Consider the following 21838-nt stretch of genomic DNA (forward strand, 5'->3'; position numbering starts at 1 on the left):
GCTGGTGCAGCAGGATAGCCACCCATTTGAGAGGCATTGTGCCTGTAGTGCTGGGAAAGCGAGCTGATACTACACTCCCACCAGCTGAGAGACGTTAGTGTCAGACTGGACTGGTCTGGACAGCAGTACTCCATCATGCACTGCTGAATTTATTTTCTCTCTTGCAACCACGTGGCAGTGGAGAAGGGAGTCAGTGAATGTTGGTTTCTTAAGGACATGAAAATTTCACTTGCTTTGTATTTGTTCCTTATGGTTAAGCTCACTCTGGAAATATTATGCACCAGTTAAGTCTGGTTAAACACTGGAAATGTGTACAACAAATGTTACTTCTGAGAAGCCAGAATGAACATTAAAGCTTGTGAATGTGTACATCAGTGATTTAAGAACAACTGTTTGACTGAAACAAACTGACAGGATTACTGCATTATTCTGGTGCTGACTGATATAACTGAGATCAGTTACATCTGAACTGAAATAAATGGCTGATGTTATTACTGTGTACACTAAATGCAAGATCTTAAAACTAACAGCATAGAGTACCATTGCCAATATGTATTAAAAAAGAGTGTTAGGACACCCATGTAAATAGGGCCCTAAGTGTACACTGTAATATCATGCTATTTACATTAAGTGTTCATGGTAATATCAACAATTAAATAATAGAAAAATATTACATGAATAAAATGTAAATAGAAAAATGTTGTGTACATTGTGGGTGAAAGCTAACATATATACACTAAGTGAATGCAGTAACACTATACTACTTACAATAAGTATGAACAGTAACAGAGTAATAGTATGTTTAACAGAGGTATGTGCAATAACAGTTATTTTTGTATAGTAACAGAAGTATGTTTGTACAATAACAGAGGTATGCTTGTACAGTAACAGTGGTATTTTGTTACTGTAACAAAGGTATTTTTATATAAAGAGTTATATTTATATTGTAACAGAAGTAAGTTTGTACAGTAACATAGGTATGTTTGTATAATAACAGAGGTATGTTTGTGTGGTTTAAAATATCACAGGCATGCATCTTGTTCAGGTGGTTGGTAGTATAATAAGACCACTGCATTTGGCTGTTGAACTGCTACTGATACACATTTGGATAGACACTTACAGTCTACATTATACAGTGTTAGGAAAGTTTAATGATAGATTGAGGCATTTTCTGAATTGCAGCCATATGTCAGCTAGTTCAGTTTCTCCTAACTCACTCCTTGGGGGCTTCCAGCCAGTGTACATATCTGAGGTTACTGGCAGACTGCACTATATATACTCTGCACTGTTCTTTAGTCTTTGGCAAGCCTTAGGTGTGTACTAAAACCTCTGTGCCATTTCTGTGCATTTTAATGTTCACATCTATGTGCTGTGCACATGTAGCTGCTATTGTTAGTGTTTCAGTAAACTCCCATATTTTCTGTGTCCTTACCCCCTGTGTCTACTGTGTCTTCTCTGTGCTCAGAGAGTTAATGGAAAGCACCTGCTTACTGCTTAAGAGGCTTGTCTATAACATGTTATGGTAAATGTATAATAATATTAGATAATCCGTGAATAATATAATACATAATCTTGTTAATAACAATTATTTATTATCAATTTATGATCCCCACCATTTATTTCCTTAGGAAATTGTTTCATTTATGATGTCTTAGCCTTTAAAAAGTCTTTTGCTTTTGAGCTGGCAGAACAAAAAGATTTATCTATACATTTCTATGAAAAAATAACATAACGATTAACATAACAATTATATATTAATATATTCATATATTATATATTAATCATATAGCTCTAGATATATTAATCCTATGACTCTAGAGTCAACAATTTAATTGGATTCATTAATATGAATTTAAATTTAATTTACCCCATAATGTTTCATTGCCCTATGCAACCTGTGTCAGATGGGGGTGTCATGTTGTAATAGGTTTATTGACTGCATTTTCAGCTACAACTAACCAGTAAAAAAAAAGAGCCCTCCAGCAATTCCTTTTTATTCCTGTAGGGATATACAGTGTCCTACTTTAAGCGTTTCCAAATGACTGCTGTGTATTTACAGGCTACGAGTGGCATCTTGGCCACCTCTAGACTTCTCGATGAACAGTGCTGTGTCTGCTGCATCTGCTGGGCTGTGTTTGCAAAGTAAACATTTTTCCAGTACATCTACCTCAAGCTTATTACTTACAGTGCTTTACACTGAAAGATACACTGTTATTTTAGACTGAGAAATATTCTGTAATTTTAAAACAATGAAATAGTGGCTTACTCAGCTCCCAACGGAAGAACTAGAGTCTGTAATTTGATCATCTTTTAAGGCCACTTTTGAGAAAGCAATTGCTTTGTTGATTTTGTCATTAAAAACAGGAAAACAAACAGCTTCATGGCCCTGAAACTGAACCTTGACTGGACATATTAGAGAGAGAGAGAGAGAGAGAGAGAGAGAGAGAGAGAGAGAGAGAGAGAGATATCACTTTATTAATCCCAGGGGGAAGTTGACATATTTCAGTAGCTGAAGGCACAAAAAAGGCAACAGTGCAAAAAAGCAGATAAAACAAAAAAACAAAAACAAAAACACAATGTATAAAAATAAGATATGTAATAAGAACTAAGATACAAAGATATAGTATGTATGTCTTGTGCAAAGTGTAAGAATGGTAAGGTGTCCAATCATTCCGGTAATTCACTGTTTACAGTCTAACAGGTGAAGTGACAGTGCAATACAAACAATACAAACATTCAGTTAGGTGTGTATATACGATTGTGCAGTAAATGCAGAAGAGAATAACAACAGAGTGGATATTAATAATAAGTACGATTATCTATTGCTCAAAACCACTCAGTAGTGTCCCAACACAAAGAAGAAGAATTGTACAGTGTGATCGCAGTTGGTACGAATGATCTCCTGTACCGCTCCTTACTACAGCGGAGCTGAATGAGTCTGACTAAAAGTGCACCACTGTCTAGCCAATAGATTATGGAGGAGGTGTGAAGTATTGTCCAGGATAGCCATGAGTTTGTTAACTAGGACACGTGCTTGGGACTGGTCAACCCCGGGTGGGCCGCCTCAGAGAAGGGTGTCTAGTGTTTAAAAGGCCGAAACAGCCGATAATTCTGAGGTAAACTACTGATAATGTGTCCTACAAATTGCTCATACACTAAGTAAAATGATCCCTTGATACAAACCCCTAAGCACAATACTGTGATCCCCTAAAATACAATTCTCTACCTCCCATTAAGCCAAACACAGGCACATGGAGAGAGACACACTTTCCAAACCCCTTGTAATGGGGGAGTAAAGTAAAAGGCCCATACAGGGAAGTGCACTTCTCTCATCTCCCCATAATACACCAATCTGAAGCCCTCAAATGGATAACCCTAAGACAAATATACAAATAAATTATAATATAAATAAATAAATAAATAGATAGATAGATAAATAAAAGACAGACACGTCCTAGATAAGTCCAGAGAACATACCTGAGTCCTATGCCTACATTGCAGCCTGGTCCTCACTAGTTATTGACTTAATCAGGGAAAACTGAAAAGCAGTAATCAATGGAAACAATAGCGGTGCTTAAAAAGCCATTGCCTTACCCTTGGCTTCTTGCTTGTCCACATCAACTGTGGTGAGCATTGCCATTGTAAATTCACAAAACCTACCTAATCGTAATCCTAACCCTAATCCTAACTCTAAAACTAACCCTAACCCTAACACTTTAATAAATTGTCAATCATAGTTGATTGGGTTAATTGGGCACCACCCTGAATTAATTTGAGTATTCAGTCTCATTCAGTCTATTCATCATTCGTGACTCAAGAGTTATAACTAGAACATATTTATTGAATAAACAGAGATAAGTGAACGTGCATAAAAATAGATTGACCAGAGGTCATTCTTCATTATTGAGTTTTATAAAATCACTATGGTATAAGAAATGTAGCAAATTAACACAAACTGGATTTGTAGCTAAACAATAAAAGAAAAGAAAGAATAGAATAAAAGAAAAACTTTAACCCGTGAGATGATCAACCAGTCAGTCTACTTATCAAACCCAACAAACAGACAACAAAGTAAACCTATTAGCCAAACAAGATTTGTGGTGAGAGAGAGCATGACTAAAAGTATAACAGGAAAGAGAAGGAGAAATTTGTGAAACAGCTGGAGGGAGAACTAATTATAGGATTGAGGAGGCTGCATCACAGAGGGGAGGAAAAAGTTACTGATCTAATTTTGATATATAAACAGTAGCATTAGCATTGATACCAACTGATAACATAAAAGATGTAATGCTTATCCTTATGACTTATTCAGCTTGACCATGTCAAAACATCTGGGGGCACTGAGAGATTGTATTGCTAGCTTGACATGGTATGAGTGATGTACGTTGATGACGAAAAGACCACAAGGCTTCTTGATCCATGAGATTGCATTTTCGGGGTTAGAGAGCCCTAGCCCTTTGTGGATAGGCCCTTCAGAAGTAAGAGGTTTGAGTATCAGTGGTCATGCATCTTGCTTTTGATGATGAATCTGGTATGGTTTATCACCGGCCATACAATGAAACTTCAGTCACAATCAAAACAGCAAGGTAAGCTTGCATGATGTAAGATGTGATGAGCAAACTCTATAAAGAATATATATAATAAAGAAATTAAGCAGAACCAACAAATGAAATCTAATATAAAGAATAAAATAGGGTAATATCACATTTGAGTCTATTCTAACTGCCTTGTGAGAGGCTATTGACTTAAAAGATTATTGACTTTTTTTTTTAGGTTTGAGTCATAACTTCTCTTCAGTGAAGAAGAAGTGAAGGACAGGGCACCCACAGAACTCCCTTCCCTGCATGTCTTATGCTTCTTTCTGCTTCACACTTCACATTCAGACTGAGAAGGGGGGCAAATTTGTCGGGTATATGTTGGGGAAAGGACATGCCTTGGTTCATGCATATTCAATAGCCTTTGTTTCACAATGGGGGAATATAATTCCTGTAGGACATTCTATTAAGATTCACCATTTACATTTACATTTACCTCAGCATGCTTGACTGACATTACGTCATGTCTGACAGCCCACCACTTGAATCTCAACCCCAGTAAAACCATGCTTCTGTTCATCCCAGGTACTCCCAACCCTTACCATGACCTCACAGGTTCCTTCGAGAACGCCCTGGTATCACCATCCGAAGCTGCCCCTAGCCTGGGCATAACTTTGGACAACCACTTGTCATTATCAACTCATGTTTTAATCTAACCTGGTCTTGCAGATTCCTCCTTTGCAACATACGTAGGATTCGGCCCTTTCTCTCACAGGAAGCTACCCAGGTGCTTGTGCAGTCTCTTGTGATCTCAAAACTAGACTACTGCAACTCACTATTTGCTGGTCTTCCTCTAAGAGTCATCAAACCTCTACAACTTTTCCAGAATGCAGCAGCATGTCTGGTCTTCAGTCTTCCGAAGTTCACATGTTACTCCACTGCTGCGCTCCCTTCATTGGCTCCCAGTAGCTGCATGCATCAGATTTAAAAGTTTGCCTACAAAGCCCCTGCATACATGAGGTCAGTGGTAAAAGCATGATCCGTACCTCGAGTACGTCGAACTTCAAGTACGGCTCAGAAATACCTTGCTCCGGGTCTCATGAATGACAAGCATTGAGACCATTTTCTATCCTGGCTTCAAGATGGTGGAATGAACGCCTCTATTGACTGACTAAATTAATACTTATTGTAGGGTATTGTTTATGTTGTTTAACAAACTCTAGCACTTATTGTTTATTGCACTTTTCATTATTTAAGATATACCTTATGCAATTTTTACTTCTAGGTATCAGCATTGATCCCTGTATTCTACAGTATTCTAGTTCATTGGTATGTTGGACTCTAACCTACTGTACTGTTCTAGGATATATTCTATGACTAAATGACAAAGCACTTTTGTAAGTCACTCTGGATAAGAGCATCTGCTAAATGCCGTAAATGTAAATGTAAAGGCAAATTTACAGCATTTAGCAGATGCTCTTATTCAGAGCGACTTACAAAAGTGCTTTGTCATTTACTCATAGAATACATCCTAGTCAGTAGAGTAGGTTAGAGTCCAATATACCAATGATCTAGAATACTGTGGAAATACAGGGATCAATGCTGATGCACAGAAGTAAAAAATGCATAAGTTCTATCTTAGACAATTATAAGTGTAATAAACAATAAGTACTAGAGTTTGTTAGCCAACATCATTGTAATAAACAATACCCTACAATAAGTGCTAGAATCAGTTAGTCAATGTAGGAGCAGGGTCAGTGGTCATTTAAATATTCCAAAAATAGATAGTCTACATTTGAAGACTGCAAGGGTCTCTGCTGTCCAGACAGCAAGCAGAAATTCATTCCTCCATCTAGGAGCCAGGACAGAAAATATTCTCAATGCTTGTCTGCCATGAGACTTGAAGCATGGTATTTCTAGCCAAGCTGTACTTGAGGTACTGATCGGGCTTTGTCCATTGATCTCATGTATGAAGGTGATGATCCATTTTTTGCTTTGTAGGCATGCATCAAGGTTTTAAATCTGAATCATTGGCAGCTACTGGAAGCCAATAAAGGGAGCGAAGCAGTGGAGTAACGTGTTCTTGAAGGAAACTGTGAGGTCATGGTAAGAGTTGGGAGTACCTGGGATGTGCAGAAGCTCGGTTTTACTGGGGTTGAGCTTCAAGTGGTGGGTTGTTATCCATGATGCAATGTCAGTCATGCATGCTGAGATACGTCAGGAGACCTGCGTGTAAGAGGGTGGAAAAGAAAGAAATAATTGTCATCGGCATAGCAGTGGTAGGAGAAACCATGAGAAGATATTGCATCACCAAGAGAATGAGTATACAAAGAGAAGAGAAGCACGCCTAATACTGAGCCCTGTGGAACACCAGTGGAGAGTCTACATTGTTTGAATGTGGATCCTCTCCATGTTACCTGATAGGACCGTCCCTCCAGATAGGACTGAAACCATTTCCATACAGAGCCAGTCAAACCAAGCCTGGAGAGAACAGAGAGGAGAATTTTGTGGCTTTCTGTATGAAATGCTACCAAAAGGTCTAGAAGAATCAAAAGAGATGACACTTTGGCAGCTTTAGCAGCATGAATTTTCTCCACCACTGCAATGAGGGCTGTTTTTGTTGAATGTGCCTGTTTGTAGTCAGACTGATTGGGATCATACAGCTGGTTCTAAGTGAGGAAAAGAGACAATTGATTCTAAACTGCTAAATCAAGGGCTTTGGAGAGGAAAGAGAGAAGTAATACAGGTCTGTAATTAGTAACGTTGGAGCCATTGAGTGTGACTTTCTGGCAGTTTGGAATGCAGTTGGCACATGTCCAGAAAATATGGATTTGTTGATGATGACAGAGATGATGACCACACATCTATTACACAAAAGGAAATCATGCATTTACTACCAATTTCTACCTCAGGTCTTAGAATGAATGAAGCTTTGTAAACACAGTATCACACCTAGGATGGGTGATGCAATAGGATAGTCAATTCAATTCCTTTACTTTTCTTGAAGTTACAAACTACTAACTTTAATATAGTTTGTCTAATTGGTTCATTTAAGATTTCTAGTTAACACAATTAGAAATTATTTGTTTACAGTAAACATGGGATAAGCAACATACAAGTACATAGAAGTACAAGTATTCCTTTTTATTACTAGTTCCTTATTACTTTCACTTATTTATCCTAATCAGTGATGAATAAGTCAAATTAATAAGAAACTAGTGATAAAAAAGAATAGTGAAACAATGTACACATCAAATAATAGAACATCACAATTTGAATATTATATTAAGATAACCATCCAGTACTAGCTGATTACCATTTGACAGTTATTACTTTGTGAAGCCATGGGACAAGAAACATGTGTGTGAACATGAGAAATGTGATGATATGATAAGAAAAGTTGGTTGTCCTGGTAAGTTTTTAAGTCTGATGGAATTTATGGTCACAGTTCCTTGAAGTATAACCAGGCTGGGAGGAGGTTCTTGTATTGTAATCTGTATGTTTATGAAACCTAAGAAGAAAGGGAGGGGTCAGAAAGCCAGTGGCTTTAGGCCAGGCCATTCAGCATCATGGTGCCAGATGGGTCCAACAATTTTATATTCACTATCCACATTACAGGAAAAATCTATATATTAAAAGCACATTGTGGGTGTAGAGTTAGAATATACAGGCCATCTGTCACCATACACAGTTTGTTTTAGGCATTCTCCTACTCATCAGTGGCCAGGTTCTGACCACATGACTTCTGGATATATTTAGTTTGACACAGATAGCAGCCACTACCCCCCACTAACCTGCTAATATAATGGCAGTGCCATTGTTGTCCTGAGAACAGTATATCACTCCTGTTAGCAGTGGTTCTTTGGCCAGTCGTTGAAGAGTGACTGACAAATTGTGATTGTTAACAGATGGTCTATGATGCATAATTGTGCACTTACAAATTGCACCTGTAAGTTATTTAATAAAGTAGCTGTTTCTTATAAAGTGTCTTTATAAAGTACGTTTTCTTATAACATGAACAGTTCTCATTAATTGGATGTTTCTTATAAAATCCGTGTTACTTATAAAGTGGGTGTTTCTTTAAAAGTGGGCTTAAAGTGTGTGGTGAGTGCATCCATCTCTTTAACTATTGAGAAACATATTGGCCAAATGGGTTACAAAGTATCATTTGGACTCTATGAAACTGTTTCAATCAAAATGTTTTTAATTTTGGTTCTAGAAGGAATAATACGAAATGCTTAGATGGTTGTTACTGTAAAACAAATGCTAAATGCTAAATGTAAAATATGTGCAGAACTAAGAGAAGAGAGCTCTCAATCTTTCATGGGGTCCTTTAACAGTATTTCATCCTTTATTTCAGTTTCAGGCTTTCATAATATTAAAATTAATTTGGCCAAATTGAGTCAGTCATAATTACAGTAATGGAGTTATTGCTAGGATAAAACAAGCTCATATTCAGAAACCAGGAGCATAAAGCCCACATTGAAAAGGGCCAGATATCTCTTTTAACAGTTTGTCTTATCTCTTCAGAGAGAGTAGCCCAGAGGGACAGTGGCATGCTGGGCTCCTGCATGTGAGCTTTCAGCTCCTGTGCCTGGGAGACACTGCCTTAATTGGCTTCCTAAAGCCAGACATTTTGTGATAATAAAGTGGCCTTTAGAAGTGTATGAGATGCTAGTTTTAAACTATTCATTTTTATTCACTTCACTTACATGATCTGCTAATTACAAGAAACATTTTCAATATGTCCTTTGTCAGTTTCAGTTGATATTTGGTATTTAATCCAGTTTCTTATTTAAGATTTATGCTTGTATATTACCTGTTTCTTTAGAATTATTATTTGGTAATCAAAGAATAACACCTGACCTTTCCTAACCATGCCTTTTGGGAAACAACCAGTAATGCTTTGATCTACTGTGGCACCATAGTGGAATCAACCCTGTGTGTTTGTGGGAGGAAGGTGTTTATTTCAAAACACACCTTCACACCAGTGTCAGACACATCTATCATACAATATCCATTGCTTCCAAGTCATCTTTATAACATCTTTGCTAGTCAGAAGGGAAATTAATCCAAATCCCACTAGATGTAAGTGAAACAGTAATTAAGTGTAATCAAGTGTTGGCATAGTGGTGAATCAGAATTAGTGTTGGACTATTGGTGAGTCAGAATTAACACTTATGTTCACAATGTGAAACCAGTAGTAGTATAGAAGTTGATGTGAGGTAACATTATGTTTCACATAAGATATTTTCATCATCTGAGATTTATGTCTCATTCTATTGTATCTCCTGGAGTTGTACCCTAATTTAACTTTCCTTTTTCTTTTAGTGAAAGAAAAATAAAGATGAAAGCTAATAAGATTTCAGTTATTATCATTTCTACTTAAGTCAGAATTCTTGAATGTGAGGATTCCAAAGCCAAGTTGCTCATGTTATTTGTGCGGAGCTCGTTGTGGTCTTGTTCATTTAGTTAAGTGACTGCTTGATAATAATGATCTGCATCATTACTGAATCCTGAGTCAGTAAATGGGTATGGTGTAGAATGTATATTGTATACATAAAATGTGTTAACTTTTGCACTACATTTCATCATTCATCAATTTGCATGAAATTATGTCTTGTTATTGCTGGCTTTCTTCAACAAAATAGAACAATCATAGTCTGCTCATAATACAGAAGTTGTTGGGTTAGGGTCAGCTGACATAACAGTGCACATCTTAGCACAACCTTCTGCTTAGAAATGGTTTCATTTGACTGTTTAATCAGTTACTATTCTGTTGCCTCCTTTAGCATCATTTGACAGCCAGTTTATCACAGTTATTCAAAATGCAGAATCAAAAAATACCTTCATACCTGCTAGGAATACCTGACTTCTTTGTATCTGTTCTATGTCCAATTTATAAAATTTATCTAGTGCACTGGCACAAACAAATTGTAATGGATGTGTGTGCCCTGGTGAAAGAGTGAGAGTGGTTCTATGGCCAAAGTTTGATTTGAGCATAAAGATTTCAGTTGTGTCCAGATAAGAACAGGGCAGGTGTTACTTCATGTAGAATAATTCACTGTCATAATATCCTCATATAGACCTTTTATGTCTTCCAAAGCTTAGATTAGATATAGCAAGCACAGAGGGCATCTGTTATCATAAAGTACCACATAATGTGACATGAATAATTTAGTCCCCTTTTTGTATTGTCATAGCAACATGAGCTAATAAGAATAATTGCACCCATGAAGGATGACTGCTGGAGGCTGAAGATTTTTCCTCTAATAAGCATGTGTCTCCTTCTCTTCTAGTTTTTTCCTTGCTAGTTTGAGTCAGACTGATTTAAACACTGTTTCTTTAAATAGGTTCCATTGGGGCTCTGTCAAATTAGTCCTTATGCGGGATTTTAGTTAAGGGACACTATGACCTTTGCTGTATAATTGTACAGTGATTGACAGACAAATATGACATCAACTCCCCAACTGATGCCAAATGTCTCATGGCAGTACATCATTTTGGTGATTAAAGTCTTCCACTTTTCCACTTCTGTACACACGGGTGTACAGAAAATTTTAATGCACATCACAATCCAACAAAATCTGCCAGACAAAATCAATTAAAATAATTATAATGTAAATGCAACTCTTAGAAATCACATGGTACAATCTACCAAATTGTGTGTCCATAGCTGATGCAAAATTCATTACCATTCTAAAAAAGATTGTGACTGTCACGAAAAGTCCAAGGTTACCATTTCATTTTATTACTCCATTGCCTAGCAAGAAAGGAACCTCAGATCAATTTGACATAGTTTCCCCTGGGGCCTTGAGCCTGCAGTTGGTAATCTGTCTCCATTGTGCCTGCACAGAGCTCCAGGGTCAGGGAATTTTCTTTGAGCATGGCCACAAAGCTCAGAAGACTCCTTTGGGTAAATAACCTCTGGGAACCCCTGGGTTCCTTTCACTCCCTTTTGATAGTGTGCCGTGAACAGTGGTGTGCAGTGCAATGGTCTGCATTTCCTGTCAATAAAATATTATTTCCTGTGTCAAACATCAGATAATTTCCTGTATCATCATCATTTATCAAAGGCATTTGTTTATTTTATTTTTTCCATATGAAAGTAAAGTTGTGGGTTGCTTAACTATGTCTTAGGGATTGTTAGAATTTTGAACAGCAGGTAAAATTTTCCTTTGTGATGACTGTTACGAGAAAGTTGATGTTTCTGTTGTCTATGATGAAACTTTGACATGCTTTTCAAATACAGTGAGGTTTTCAGTCAGAATGGAAACTATTTTTTCCTCATATTTTTTATTCATTTTTTAATGTATTTTCATTTATTCAGTCATTCATTCTTGTTATGTCAGTGTCAGTGAACTGGTTACAAGGGCACTAAAAGGCCTTTTTGATTTGGTTTTGCTTCTTGGATACAGACCTTCCCTTTGAAGATTACATCAGAGATCTCTTTCAGTGAAAATTTCAAGGACATAAATGCTTATACGATGACCTAGTGTCCCTGTTCACAGAATTGTAAGAACCTACCTATTCCTATTGTGGTGGTAAAACAGGAAGCAAAAAGATAGGATGTACAATACCCCAAACACCTGCGTGTATAACCCTAACCCTATAATCTTGAGCTTGCACATTACAGTTCACAGCTTCACACCTTGGCTTAAGTCCTTCATGGTTTTGCTCTAATTGTGCAGCAGCCCTCTATACTGTCGTTGGAACATCATGGTTAATCGCAATGACATTTTGTAACAGGAATCACATTTTCCACCAGATTCCTTTTTGTTTGGCATAATGTTCTATAAAGCAATACACACTTTATATATGCTAATAAGAAGCTTTTCAAAATCTCTTGTGGAAATTTATGAAGAGGAAAGGCATCAATATTACATGCCAGCTTCAATAAATACCCCAAACAAACAAAAGGCATATTAGTCTATGATCATGTCAACATCCCACGTCAACGTCCCACAGACAACATCCCACTTTAAGTTCTAAACCCAAGCACTTGAGACACAGAAATGGTGTTATGAACTCTGTTGATGAGCAGTAGTGTTTTGGATACTGTAACTTCACTACAAATTTAGAGATTGGAACACTTTAAAAGTATGGGAAAATTTAAACTCACTGAAATTCAAAATGCCTGACAAGCCAGATTCAGGGGGTGGATTCTCCATGCATTGCATGACAGCTTAATTTGTGTGAAAATGTTGATCATTTAAGTCCTAGTTAAGACATGCTGAGGCATTCTTGTCTGCTAAAATTGTTCAGTGTGTGTTTGCATTGCTATTATCTATGACAGCAAAGTGAGTTAACGTTATGGTGTGCAGTAGAGATCTGTTAATATATGATGCTTATTCATAGCCCATTTTCCTTCTGATATGTTAAAATATTTCTCATGTTTTACTTTTTAGACAATCTAAAAGGTGTTTCAGGAGCAGTGAGCACATTGTTTTATTGGTTTATAAAACATGTGGTCAGACTGGGTATATTGCAATACATTTCAGTAAGTGCTAGAAGCTAGAGCTCATAAAGAGGGGAGAATCTGCACCTGAAACTGAAGGGTATAGCAGCAGTATCACCTTATAACAGCAACTTGGAGCCAAAGGTCATTGATGGTGTAACATTCCAGAAACAACACAAAGCGTGCTTTCGACTAAATATGTCCATAAGCCACAAACAGAAAACAGCAGGTTTACCAAGTAAACATAGGCTACTAGCCTGACTACAAAGGAAGCAATAAAATTAGAGTAAGACCTAGCATATGTGCAGGGGAAGGTGCATAGACTGCAACTGCCCTCAGTGTTTGAAGAGACATCTAGAAGTCTGGCGTTAGTGAACGCAGTGAAGTACTTTAAACAGGAGCAGTCAAAGGTTAGCTCAGGAAATGCTATTAATTCTATTGTTGTGTCTCCCCACAGCATGTAATTCTTATCTCAATTTTTCTACTTTGTATTTGTGGCAGCGATTAGTTCTTGTCAATTGCACAACATAATTTTTTGAATGATTGGACTGTTTAGTAGATGTTTTTATGCATATAAAATATCACAAGGCGTATTCATATGGCCCTTAGTAACAAGAGACAAGGCAACAAGAAGAGGCTTAGCCTCATTTATGTAGAACCAATCACAGAATCCCTCATTAAGCCCAGTTATCCCAGTTATCTAATCATGCTGAGCATGATTTGCGAACCTTCCATGGTGGAATCTGGTCCCTCCTCCTACAAATTCAAAAGAACACTTTACTTTTCCTGCACAGCTGATGAAGGACCTCGATCTGAAAAGTCCCATTTCTCTCCTTCTATGTATCTCTACATATCTATCTATCTATGTATTTAGATTTATTGAGGGAAATTACACTGACAGTTTAAATGTGAGAATTAACAAGGCCAAATAAATTTTGCAAATAAGTAACCAATTTAATTAATACTCAAAAGCTTCTCTAATAAGCTCCCAATGTTCCTACTGTGGAAAATGATGGAGACATTTATTAAAGATGTGTATCTCAGATAAAGTCTAGATTCTAATGGTATGCAATCAGGTATAGGTTATCACTATAGAGTTTGAGGAATATCGTGAACATGTAAGTCAGGTCTGGTTAATTGCTTACACAAACTTACCTTTAATAGCACATTCATTTCTGCTTGGCATAAAATTCCAGAAAGTAACTGTGAACTTTGCACTTTTTCTTTGGGACGGATAGCCAAAAGTTCAAGTATTTTTATTATAAAGGTATTTAGAAAGCTGGTTTTGAGTGAGTTAAAAAATGTGAATTACTAAAAATATACTAGTTAAAAAGCAGTTTATATTCTGTTGTGTGTAGAAAACTGAAAAATGTTTTTGAAACATGTATAAAGTAATTTGTGTACTCAAGGATAATAATAATAATAATAATAATAATAATAATAATAATAATAATAATAATAATAATAATGGTGGACCTTTAAGACAACTAGACACTTAAGCATTTATGTGTTTGTTGTATTGTCTCACATTAGCTTGTGTGCTTGTGTTGCAGTTACCTAGAGTCCTGAGGGATGGAGAGGCTGATCTTCTCTTTGCTGCTATTGGCTGTCTCTGCCTCAGGACAGCTCTGCCCCAAGCGTTGCATGTGCCAAAACCTGTCACCATCGCTCGCCATCCTGTGCGCCAAGACGGGCCTGCTCTTTGTGCCCACAGTTATTGACCGCCGGACAGTAGAGCTTCGTCTCACTGAGAACTTCATCACAGCAGTGAGGAGGAGGGACTTTGCCAATATGACAAGTCTCTTGCACCTGACATTGTCACGCAACACTATCAGCCAGATCATGCCTTATACCTTCGCAGACCTCAAAAGGCTGCGGGCACTCCATCTGGATAGCAACCGCCTCAGCGTTGTTATGGATGACCACTTCCGTGGTCTCACCAACCTCAGGCACCTTATTTTATCCAACAACCAGCTCCATATCATTTCCCCACATGCTTTTGATGATTTCCTGGGAACCCTGGAAGACTTGGACCTGTCTTACAATAACCTGGTGGACATTCCCTGGGACACCATTGGGAGACTTACCAATGTGAACACTCTCAATATGGACCACAATCTTATAGAACATGTCCCCTTAGGAGTTTTTTCCAACTTGCACAAGCTAGCTCGTCTCGATATGACATCCAATAAACTGAAAAAAATCCCCCCTGATCCATTGTTTCTTAGGATACCAGTTTATGCTAAATCTAAGGGTTCTCCTTTATCCTCACTTGTCCTTAGCTTTGGAGGGAACCCACTCCACTGCAACTGTGAGCTGCTCTGGCTGAGGAGGCTTACAAGAGAGGATGACCTGGAGACTTGTGCCTCACCTCCTGATCTTACTGCTAAATACTTCTGGACAATCCCAGAGGAAGAGTTTATCTGTGAGCCACCTGTGATTACAAGAAGGTCCTCCAAAACCTTTGCTATGGAGGGTCAGCCTGCCAGCTTGAAATGCAAAGCCAATGGTGACCCAGACCCAGATGTCCACTGGATCTCTCCTGAAGGTCGTTTAATCTCCAATACTTCCCGCACTCTTGCCTTCAGTAATGGTAGCCTAGAGATCAACATCACCTCCTTAAAGGACACAGGTGTGTTCACCTGCATCGCCTCGAATGCTGCAGGAGAATCTACAGGCACTGTGGAACTAGTGGTCAACCCACTTCCTCACCTGGCCAACAGCACAAACCGTGCCCGGGAGTCTGATCCAGGACCATCTGATATCCTTACATCTGCAAAGTCCACATCAACATCCAGCAATGACACAAAAGCTCAGGAAAAGAAAGCAGTACTCGCTGAGCTCACTGCAAACTCCGCTCTCATAAGGTGGCCTTCGCAACAACATTTTCCTGGTATCAGGATGTACCAGATCCAGTACAACAGCTCATCAGACGACACCTTGGTTTACAGGTAAGAATATGGTTAAGAAATCATCAGTCAATGTCTACAGAAGAGTTACTTCCTAATGTTTTCTTTGGACATGAGATGAATTAATATATATAGCTATTATATATAATATTCATACAACTAAATTTTTGTTTTTTTTAAGCAACATATGCATATTGCATAGCTTTGACCAAATTGAGGTCTGCAAGCAGAAACTTAAGTGGAACGCTTTTGTCATGATGAGAAATATCACTTCCTCTGTCATGGTCTTATAATGGTGAATGAAGTGAAAAATGATCAAGCTGGTATCTGCTTCATCGCTTCTTTGTCAACTGGTGCTACTTTTTTTCTCTGAAATTCATTTTTCCTGGTCTGACTGTAGAAACTATGCACTCCTTCAATTTTTTTCATTTGCCACCATCTAATTTGTTTAATTGGTCTTGGTGTTGGGGACACATACATACATGTTTAAAATAAATGACCATTAATAATAGTGTTAAGTGAAAGCCATTGAAAGCAGTTCAAAAGTAGGTCAGTGTTGTATCTATAAATCAGCTGACAGACTGCATATAAGAATAATGACACATATTCTGCCTCTGCCCTTATTAGAGGAGGGTGTGGTTTTTATGGTGCAGAAGCCTTATGAAAGACAAATGCTTCAAGCTGTAATTTGCAGATAAAATTGGGGGGAAATGTGCTTTGAAATGTGTTCTACACATCACCAGGTTCCTGTGTAAGACAAGTGAAGGCATAAATAGGATTAATGGTGAATCAGTGAACTTCACAGTAAAACTGGGCCTACCATCCCAGAAGTAAAACTGAGTTTGTTGCTTGCACATGAGTATGTAGAGATACACTCTGGTTGTTTAGCCAGTAGTTTCTTCTTAGTTATTAGGTGAAAATTTCAACAAGATGCTCCAGGAAATACATGGCAAAATATGCCATGTTTTCCTGAGCAAAGTTCAGAATACAAGAAAAAAAAGCCTTTTTATCATAATGCATCAAGGTCACATTGGATTTATACAGTAATTTTTGTCTTTGACTGATCCTGGCAATGCTTTAACACAGCTCTGAGAACTTACTAGGCAGCTCTGCCACACACAGATCAGCCCAGTCTCCATGTATATAGACAGGTGGGGACTTATTTTTGATTATGCTGTATGTATTATGTCTGAACTGGTCCAGAGCCAAAGCTACATTACAGGTGTTACAACACAGTTGTCATTTCATTTCACTTTACTAACTGCAAAGTTGAACACAAGAATGCATAAGAATTTATGCAATACATAAAAATAATTTGTGGTTGCTGTGTAGGAAATACAGACACCAATCACTTTTTAGGTTGTAATTATACACAGGAGAAGACAATTAATATTCTGTGCCAAACCATTAGAGTCTCACATATGGCCCAGGCCATTCACTTCATACTAGAAACCACAACATCATAAGCTCTTCCAAGAGATCACTAGTAGGCACCTCCCTTCATCTGTGTTTCAATTAATTAAGCCCCCAACATCTCCAGAAGGCTCAACAGGAAGGTCTGGTGTTCCAACTCACTTTTAATCCAACTGCATATACCACTTTAGATGTAAACCCACATAGACGTCCCTGGTGAGTAAGACCACACCTAGCGCCACTGGCACTATTTAAACCCAACTTATGTTACAGTGATCGAAAAAAATAATCAAATGTTGCTTTCTGTCTATAATGTACTTAAACATAAAAAAATCAAATTGAATATTTGTATTGCTGTTTTTCAAAATGTCAATTGCAGTGGCTGATCGGTCGCATTTACCTGCATTTACTGACTCTCTGTCTTGTTCTGTGACTGACAGTTACAACAGTTGTAAATAATGCTATAAAAATGCTTCTCTTTTTTTTGGAGCATAAACTTGGACCGTATATAAAAAGTGCTATCTATGATGTTTATGGGATTACCTATCATCAAGAAGAAGAAAGAAATGTCAGTAAAACAGTTATGTACTCTTTTGGCAGCAAGAAGTCACCATCATCGGAATACTAGGGGTCGCTGTGATTATTAATCATATACACCTGCTTTGTATCACCTCATCACTGTACTATAAAATGCCTTCGAAAACTCCCAATCCTTGCAACTACTGCCTTGCCCTTGTTTTGTACTGCTGCTCCTTTGACTCTTTCATTTGACCACTGGTTGTCTGTACTCTGAGTTTTTCCTCTGACCCTATTAAATTATATAAGTAAAGATTACATGCAAATGGACTCTAGTGCTGTGTCTGAGTTTGCTTCCTCACAATATTATGTTTAACAGTTAACCAAGCAGAAAAACTGTCACTAACTGATCACTAATTAAGTGGATGTATTTGAAAATATAATTTTTAAGAACTCTTGAAAAACTTAAAAACACTAAAGTTTACTTTTGTTGAAGCAGTATAGCAGTGCAGTTCCAGTGCTATGCTAATTTTTTATCCTTTATGCTGTAACTGTATACTGTGATGAGCTTGGTCTTCTTCTCAGAGCAGTGGGTTTTACAACAAGCTTGATCTTCTCATAGAGGTTGGTTTTGCGATGAGCTTGGTCTACTTCTCAGAGTGGTGACTTATTGGATCTTCCCAAGTAGACAACACATGTGTAAGGTGTAAGACACTACTGGATTTATCTTTCCTTTGCTATGTTAGCATTAGGATCATCTTCACAAAACAGCACAATTTCCTCCTTCTGCCCTGACCTTCCTCATCACGTACTGTCTCATGTCCTTCTTACCCCATCAGTGGTACCTCCTCATCCTTGACATCTCCTGGAACTGATAACCAAAATGTACCTGTATATCTATATTTTTTATATATTTTTAAGATCAGGCATTACTATACAGTAAAGCCTTTCACAGATAGTTACACTCACTCAAAATCTTCATTCTTATCATCACTATTCAAGATATCAGCTTCTGGGGAAAATCTTGACTGATGGCAACCTATTCTTGCCTAATCGGTGCTTGGAGTTTTTGTTTTTTCACCCTCTTTTTGAGGACTGACCGCAGGTTCTCAATGGGATTGAGATCTGGGGAGTTTCCTGGCCATGGACCCAAAATTTCATTGTTCTGTTCATAGAGCCACTTGGTTATCACTTTTGCCTTGTGACATGGTTCTCTTTCATGCTGGAAAAAGCATTGTTCATCACCAAATTGCTCCTGTATTGTTGGGAGAAGTTGCTCTTGGAGGATGTTTTCATACCATTTCTTATTCTTAGGCAAATTTTGAGAAAACCCACTCCCTTGGATGAGAAGCAACCCCACACATGAATGGTCTCAGGATTCCTCACTGTTGGATTCATGGAAGCGCTCACCTTTTCTTCTCCGGACAATAATTTGTCCACATATCCCAAATAGTCTGAAAAGAAAATAACTTTACTCCAGCCTTCAGCAGTCCAATTCCTATAGTTCCTACAGAATGTCAGTCCTTGATGCCCTTGATGTTTTTCTTGGAGAGAAGTGGTTTCTTTTCTGCCTTCCTTGACAACAAGCCATCCTCCAAAAGCCTTTGCCTCACACCTGCATTCTGCCATTCCTGAGCAAGCTCTGCACTGATGGTGACCCAATCCGATAGCTGCCTCCTCTTTAGGAGATGGCACTGACACTCACTTGACTTTTTTATGGACACCCTGCAGCCTTCTTTACTGCAATTGAACTTCTCTCCTTCAAGTTCTTGATGATTCGATAATTGGCCGATTTAGGTGCTATCTTACAAGCAGCAATGTCCTTGCCTGTGAAGCCCTTTTGATGCAATGCAATGATGACTGCACATGTTTCCTTGGAGGTAATCATGGTTAACAGAAGATAACTTCAAGCACCACCACCCTTTTTAAGCAACCAGTCTGCTTTTCTAATCAGCATGACAGATAGATATCAGCTGCCTTGTCCTCATTAACACTTTCTCCTGAGCTAATGAGAAGATCACTGAAATGATGTTAGCAGGTCATTTTGTGCCAGGGCTGAAATGCGGTGGCTGGAATGCAGTACTTTTGGTGATTAAGTTAATTTTCATGGCAAGGAATGACTTTGCAATTAATTGCAATTAATCTGATCACTCTTCACAATCTAGAGTTAATGCAAATTGCCACCATAAAAAACTGTAAAAAACAAAATTTGTGCTAGTCTCAAAACTTTTGGCCACGACTGTACATACAGGTCACTTTATTTGGTACACATCATCATTAGGTGAATTTTATAAAGTGCAAATTTACAGACTGTTGGCATGCACAGGTGATCAGCCCACCAAAAAGCAAACATGCAGTCAACAGCAACCTTTGGAAACAAACTACTAATGAGGAGATAAAAAGCCATGCATAGTAACACAGAACCTGCCAGTGTACATTGCCCTCTGGGTGAACTAGTTGCTCTACTCATTATTCAAATGGGGGACAGATGGATCATACAACATGCATGTCTTTTGCCCACCTTGTGTACAGTAGCACATTGGGTTGGTTAACAAGAAAAAGGACATTAATTCAGGAGGCTCTCACTGAGCCTACAAGCTGGAGCAGGTTCAGCAGTCCTGTGCACATAACTAAATAAGGTCCAAACAATTAACAAGCACATGATAACAAACTGCTGTGATAAGGTAATCACTGAGCACTGCTTTCTGTTGTATTTGCAATTTCATTGTCCAAAGCTGCATATTGACTATACTGCACATAACTGTGGTGCTATAAACAGCTCCATTTGCACCATCACTGTGATGTTACAAACACCCTCCAGGAGCAGCACAAAGCCCGATGTCTGATGCTGCAAAAATGACTAAAACAAACAAGCCTAGCTCCCATATTCAGGTGTTTAAATGTGCATACACCCCTAAAAAATGTCTTTAGTTTGTAAACTTTGGTACACTCTTAGAATAAATCTTTCATTGAAATATCAAAACAGCTTAACTGTTTAAATCACTGTATGGAAGCAGTAATCTATAATAACACGTTATAATAACAAATTATGCTTTAAATGAGAAACAACTTGAATCCAATCTGAATACAGTTTTATTCTGCTTTTATGCTGCTTCAACTCAGGGTTTGAGTAGTAAATGGCTAGCAGGAGTTATAAGTGTGCAGTAGGGCACAATAGAAACCACAGATTGGCATCTGCAGGTCTCTAACAGGAGATCTAAATCACTGAGTGCTTGTTTGGGGTTGAAACCCAAGCCACACTGATATGGAATCTTAAATCGCTGAATTACAGTGATTAGAGCTGAGACATGTCCACAGGGTTATTGCTGAAACACACTGTGACATTTAGTGTGTTATTTGATATAATGTCTTTCTGAAAAAAATTAAAAGAATGAAAGTATACCCAATAAAATATACACAGTGTATATTGTTGCTTTCAATTCTTATAGTGTTTATATTTTCTTTCCATCTTTGTACTGACATAAATCTAAGTAGTACAGCAGCTGCGCATAATTGGATGCAGTTATGGAAAGACAATCTCTTTAAGGTTTCTTTTCAGTAGAGTTACTTCATGCTGGAAATGATCAGCAAACTGGTACGGCCCAGGCAGGCTGAGCAGAAGTGCATGTTTTCTTCACTGAGTTTGAGCAGAAATGTGTTTTCTTCAGCAAGCTTGCATATAAATGTTTTCTTCAGCGAGCTTGCGCAGAAATGCGTTTTTGTTTTTTTTTGTTTTTTTGTTTTTGTTTTTTTTTCCAGTGAGCTTGCAAGCAAGAGACAGGGCAAATCAGGCCTGATTATCCATTGGCAAAAGTGTGAACTAGGAGGCCGAGCAGAACTAATGGGAGATCCGTTGTGATTGACTGAGGAGCTGATTAAGATGTGTCCTGAGAAGGGTGTGTCTGGATTCCTTATATCTCTCTGTCAGACTCTTCAGAGAGAAGCAAGACAACACATTGTTGTGGTTATGAAACTGATGTCTGACAGATGTTGCTGTTGTGTTTGAC

The 21838-nt window shown here is 38.0% G+C and overlaps 1 protein-coding gene across 3 annotated transcripts in view; it reads left to right on the plus strand.

Annotated features, from left to right (window-relative positions):
* Positions 1–21838, plus strand: part of zgc:172282 (leucine-rich repeat and fibronectin type III domain-containing protein 1-like protein) — a 146252-nt gene that overhangs the window by 90150 nt on the left and 34264 nt on the right. For all 3 annotated transcript variants that reach the window (XM_035534147.1, XM_035534146.1, XM_027017558.2), the window contains one exon: positions 14547–15944. In XM_035534147.1, coding sequence (XP_035390040.1) covers positions 14566–15944 — 1379 coding nt within the window. In that variant the 5' untranslated portion in view covers positions 14547–14565. The remainder of the gene's footprint in view (positions 1–14546; positions 15945–21838) is intronic.

This window comes from Electrophorus electricus, chromosome 15 (assembly GCF_013358815.1).
Source record: "Electrophorus electricus isolate fEleEle1 chromosome 15, fEleEle1.pri, whole genome shotgun sequence".
NCBI lineage: Eukaryota > Metazoa > Chordata > Actinopteri > Gymnotiformes > Gymnotidae > Electrophorus > Electrophorus electricus.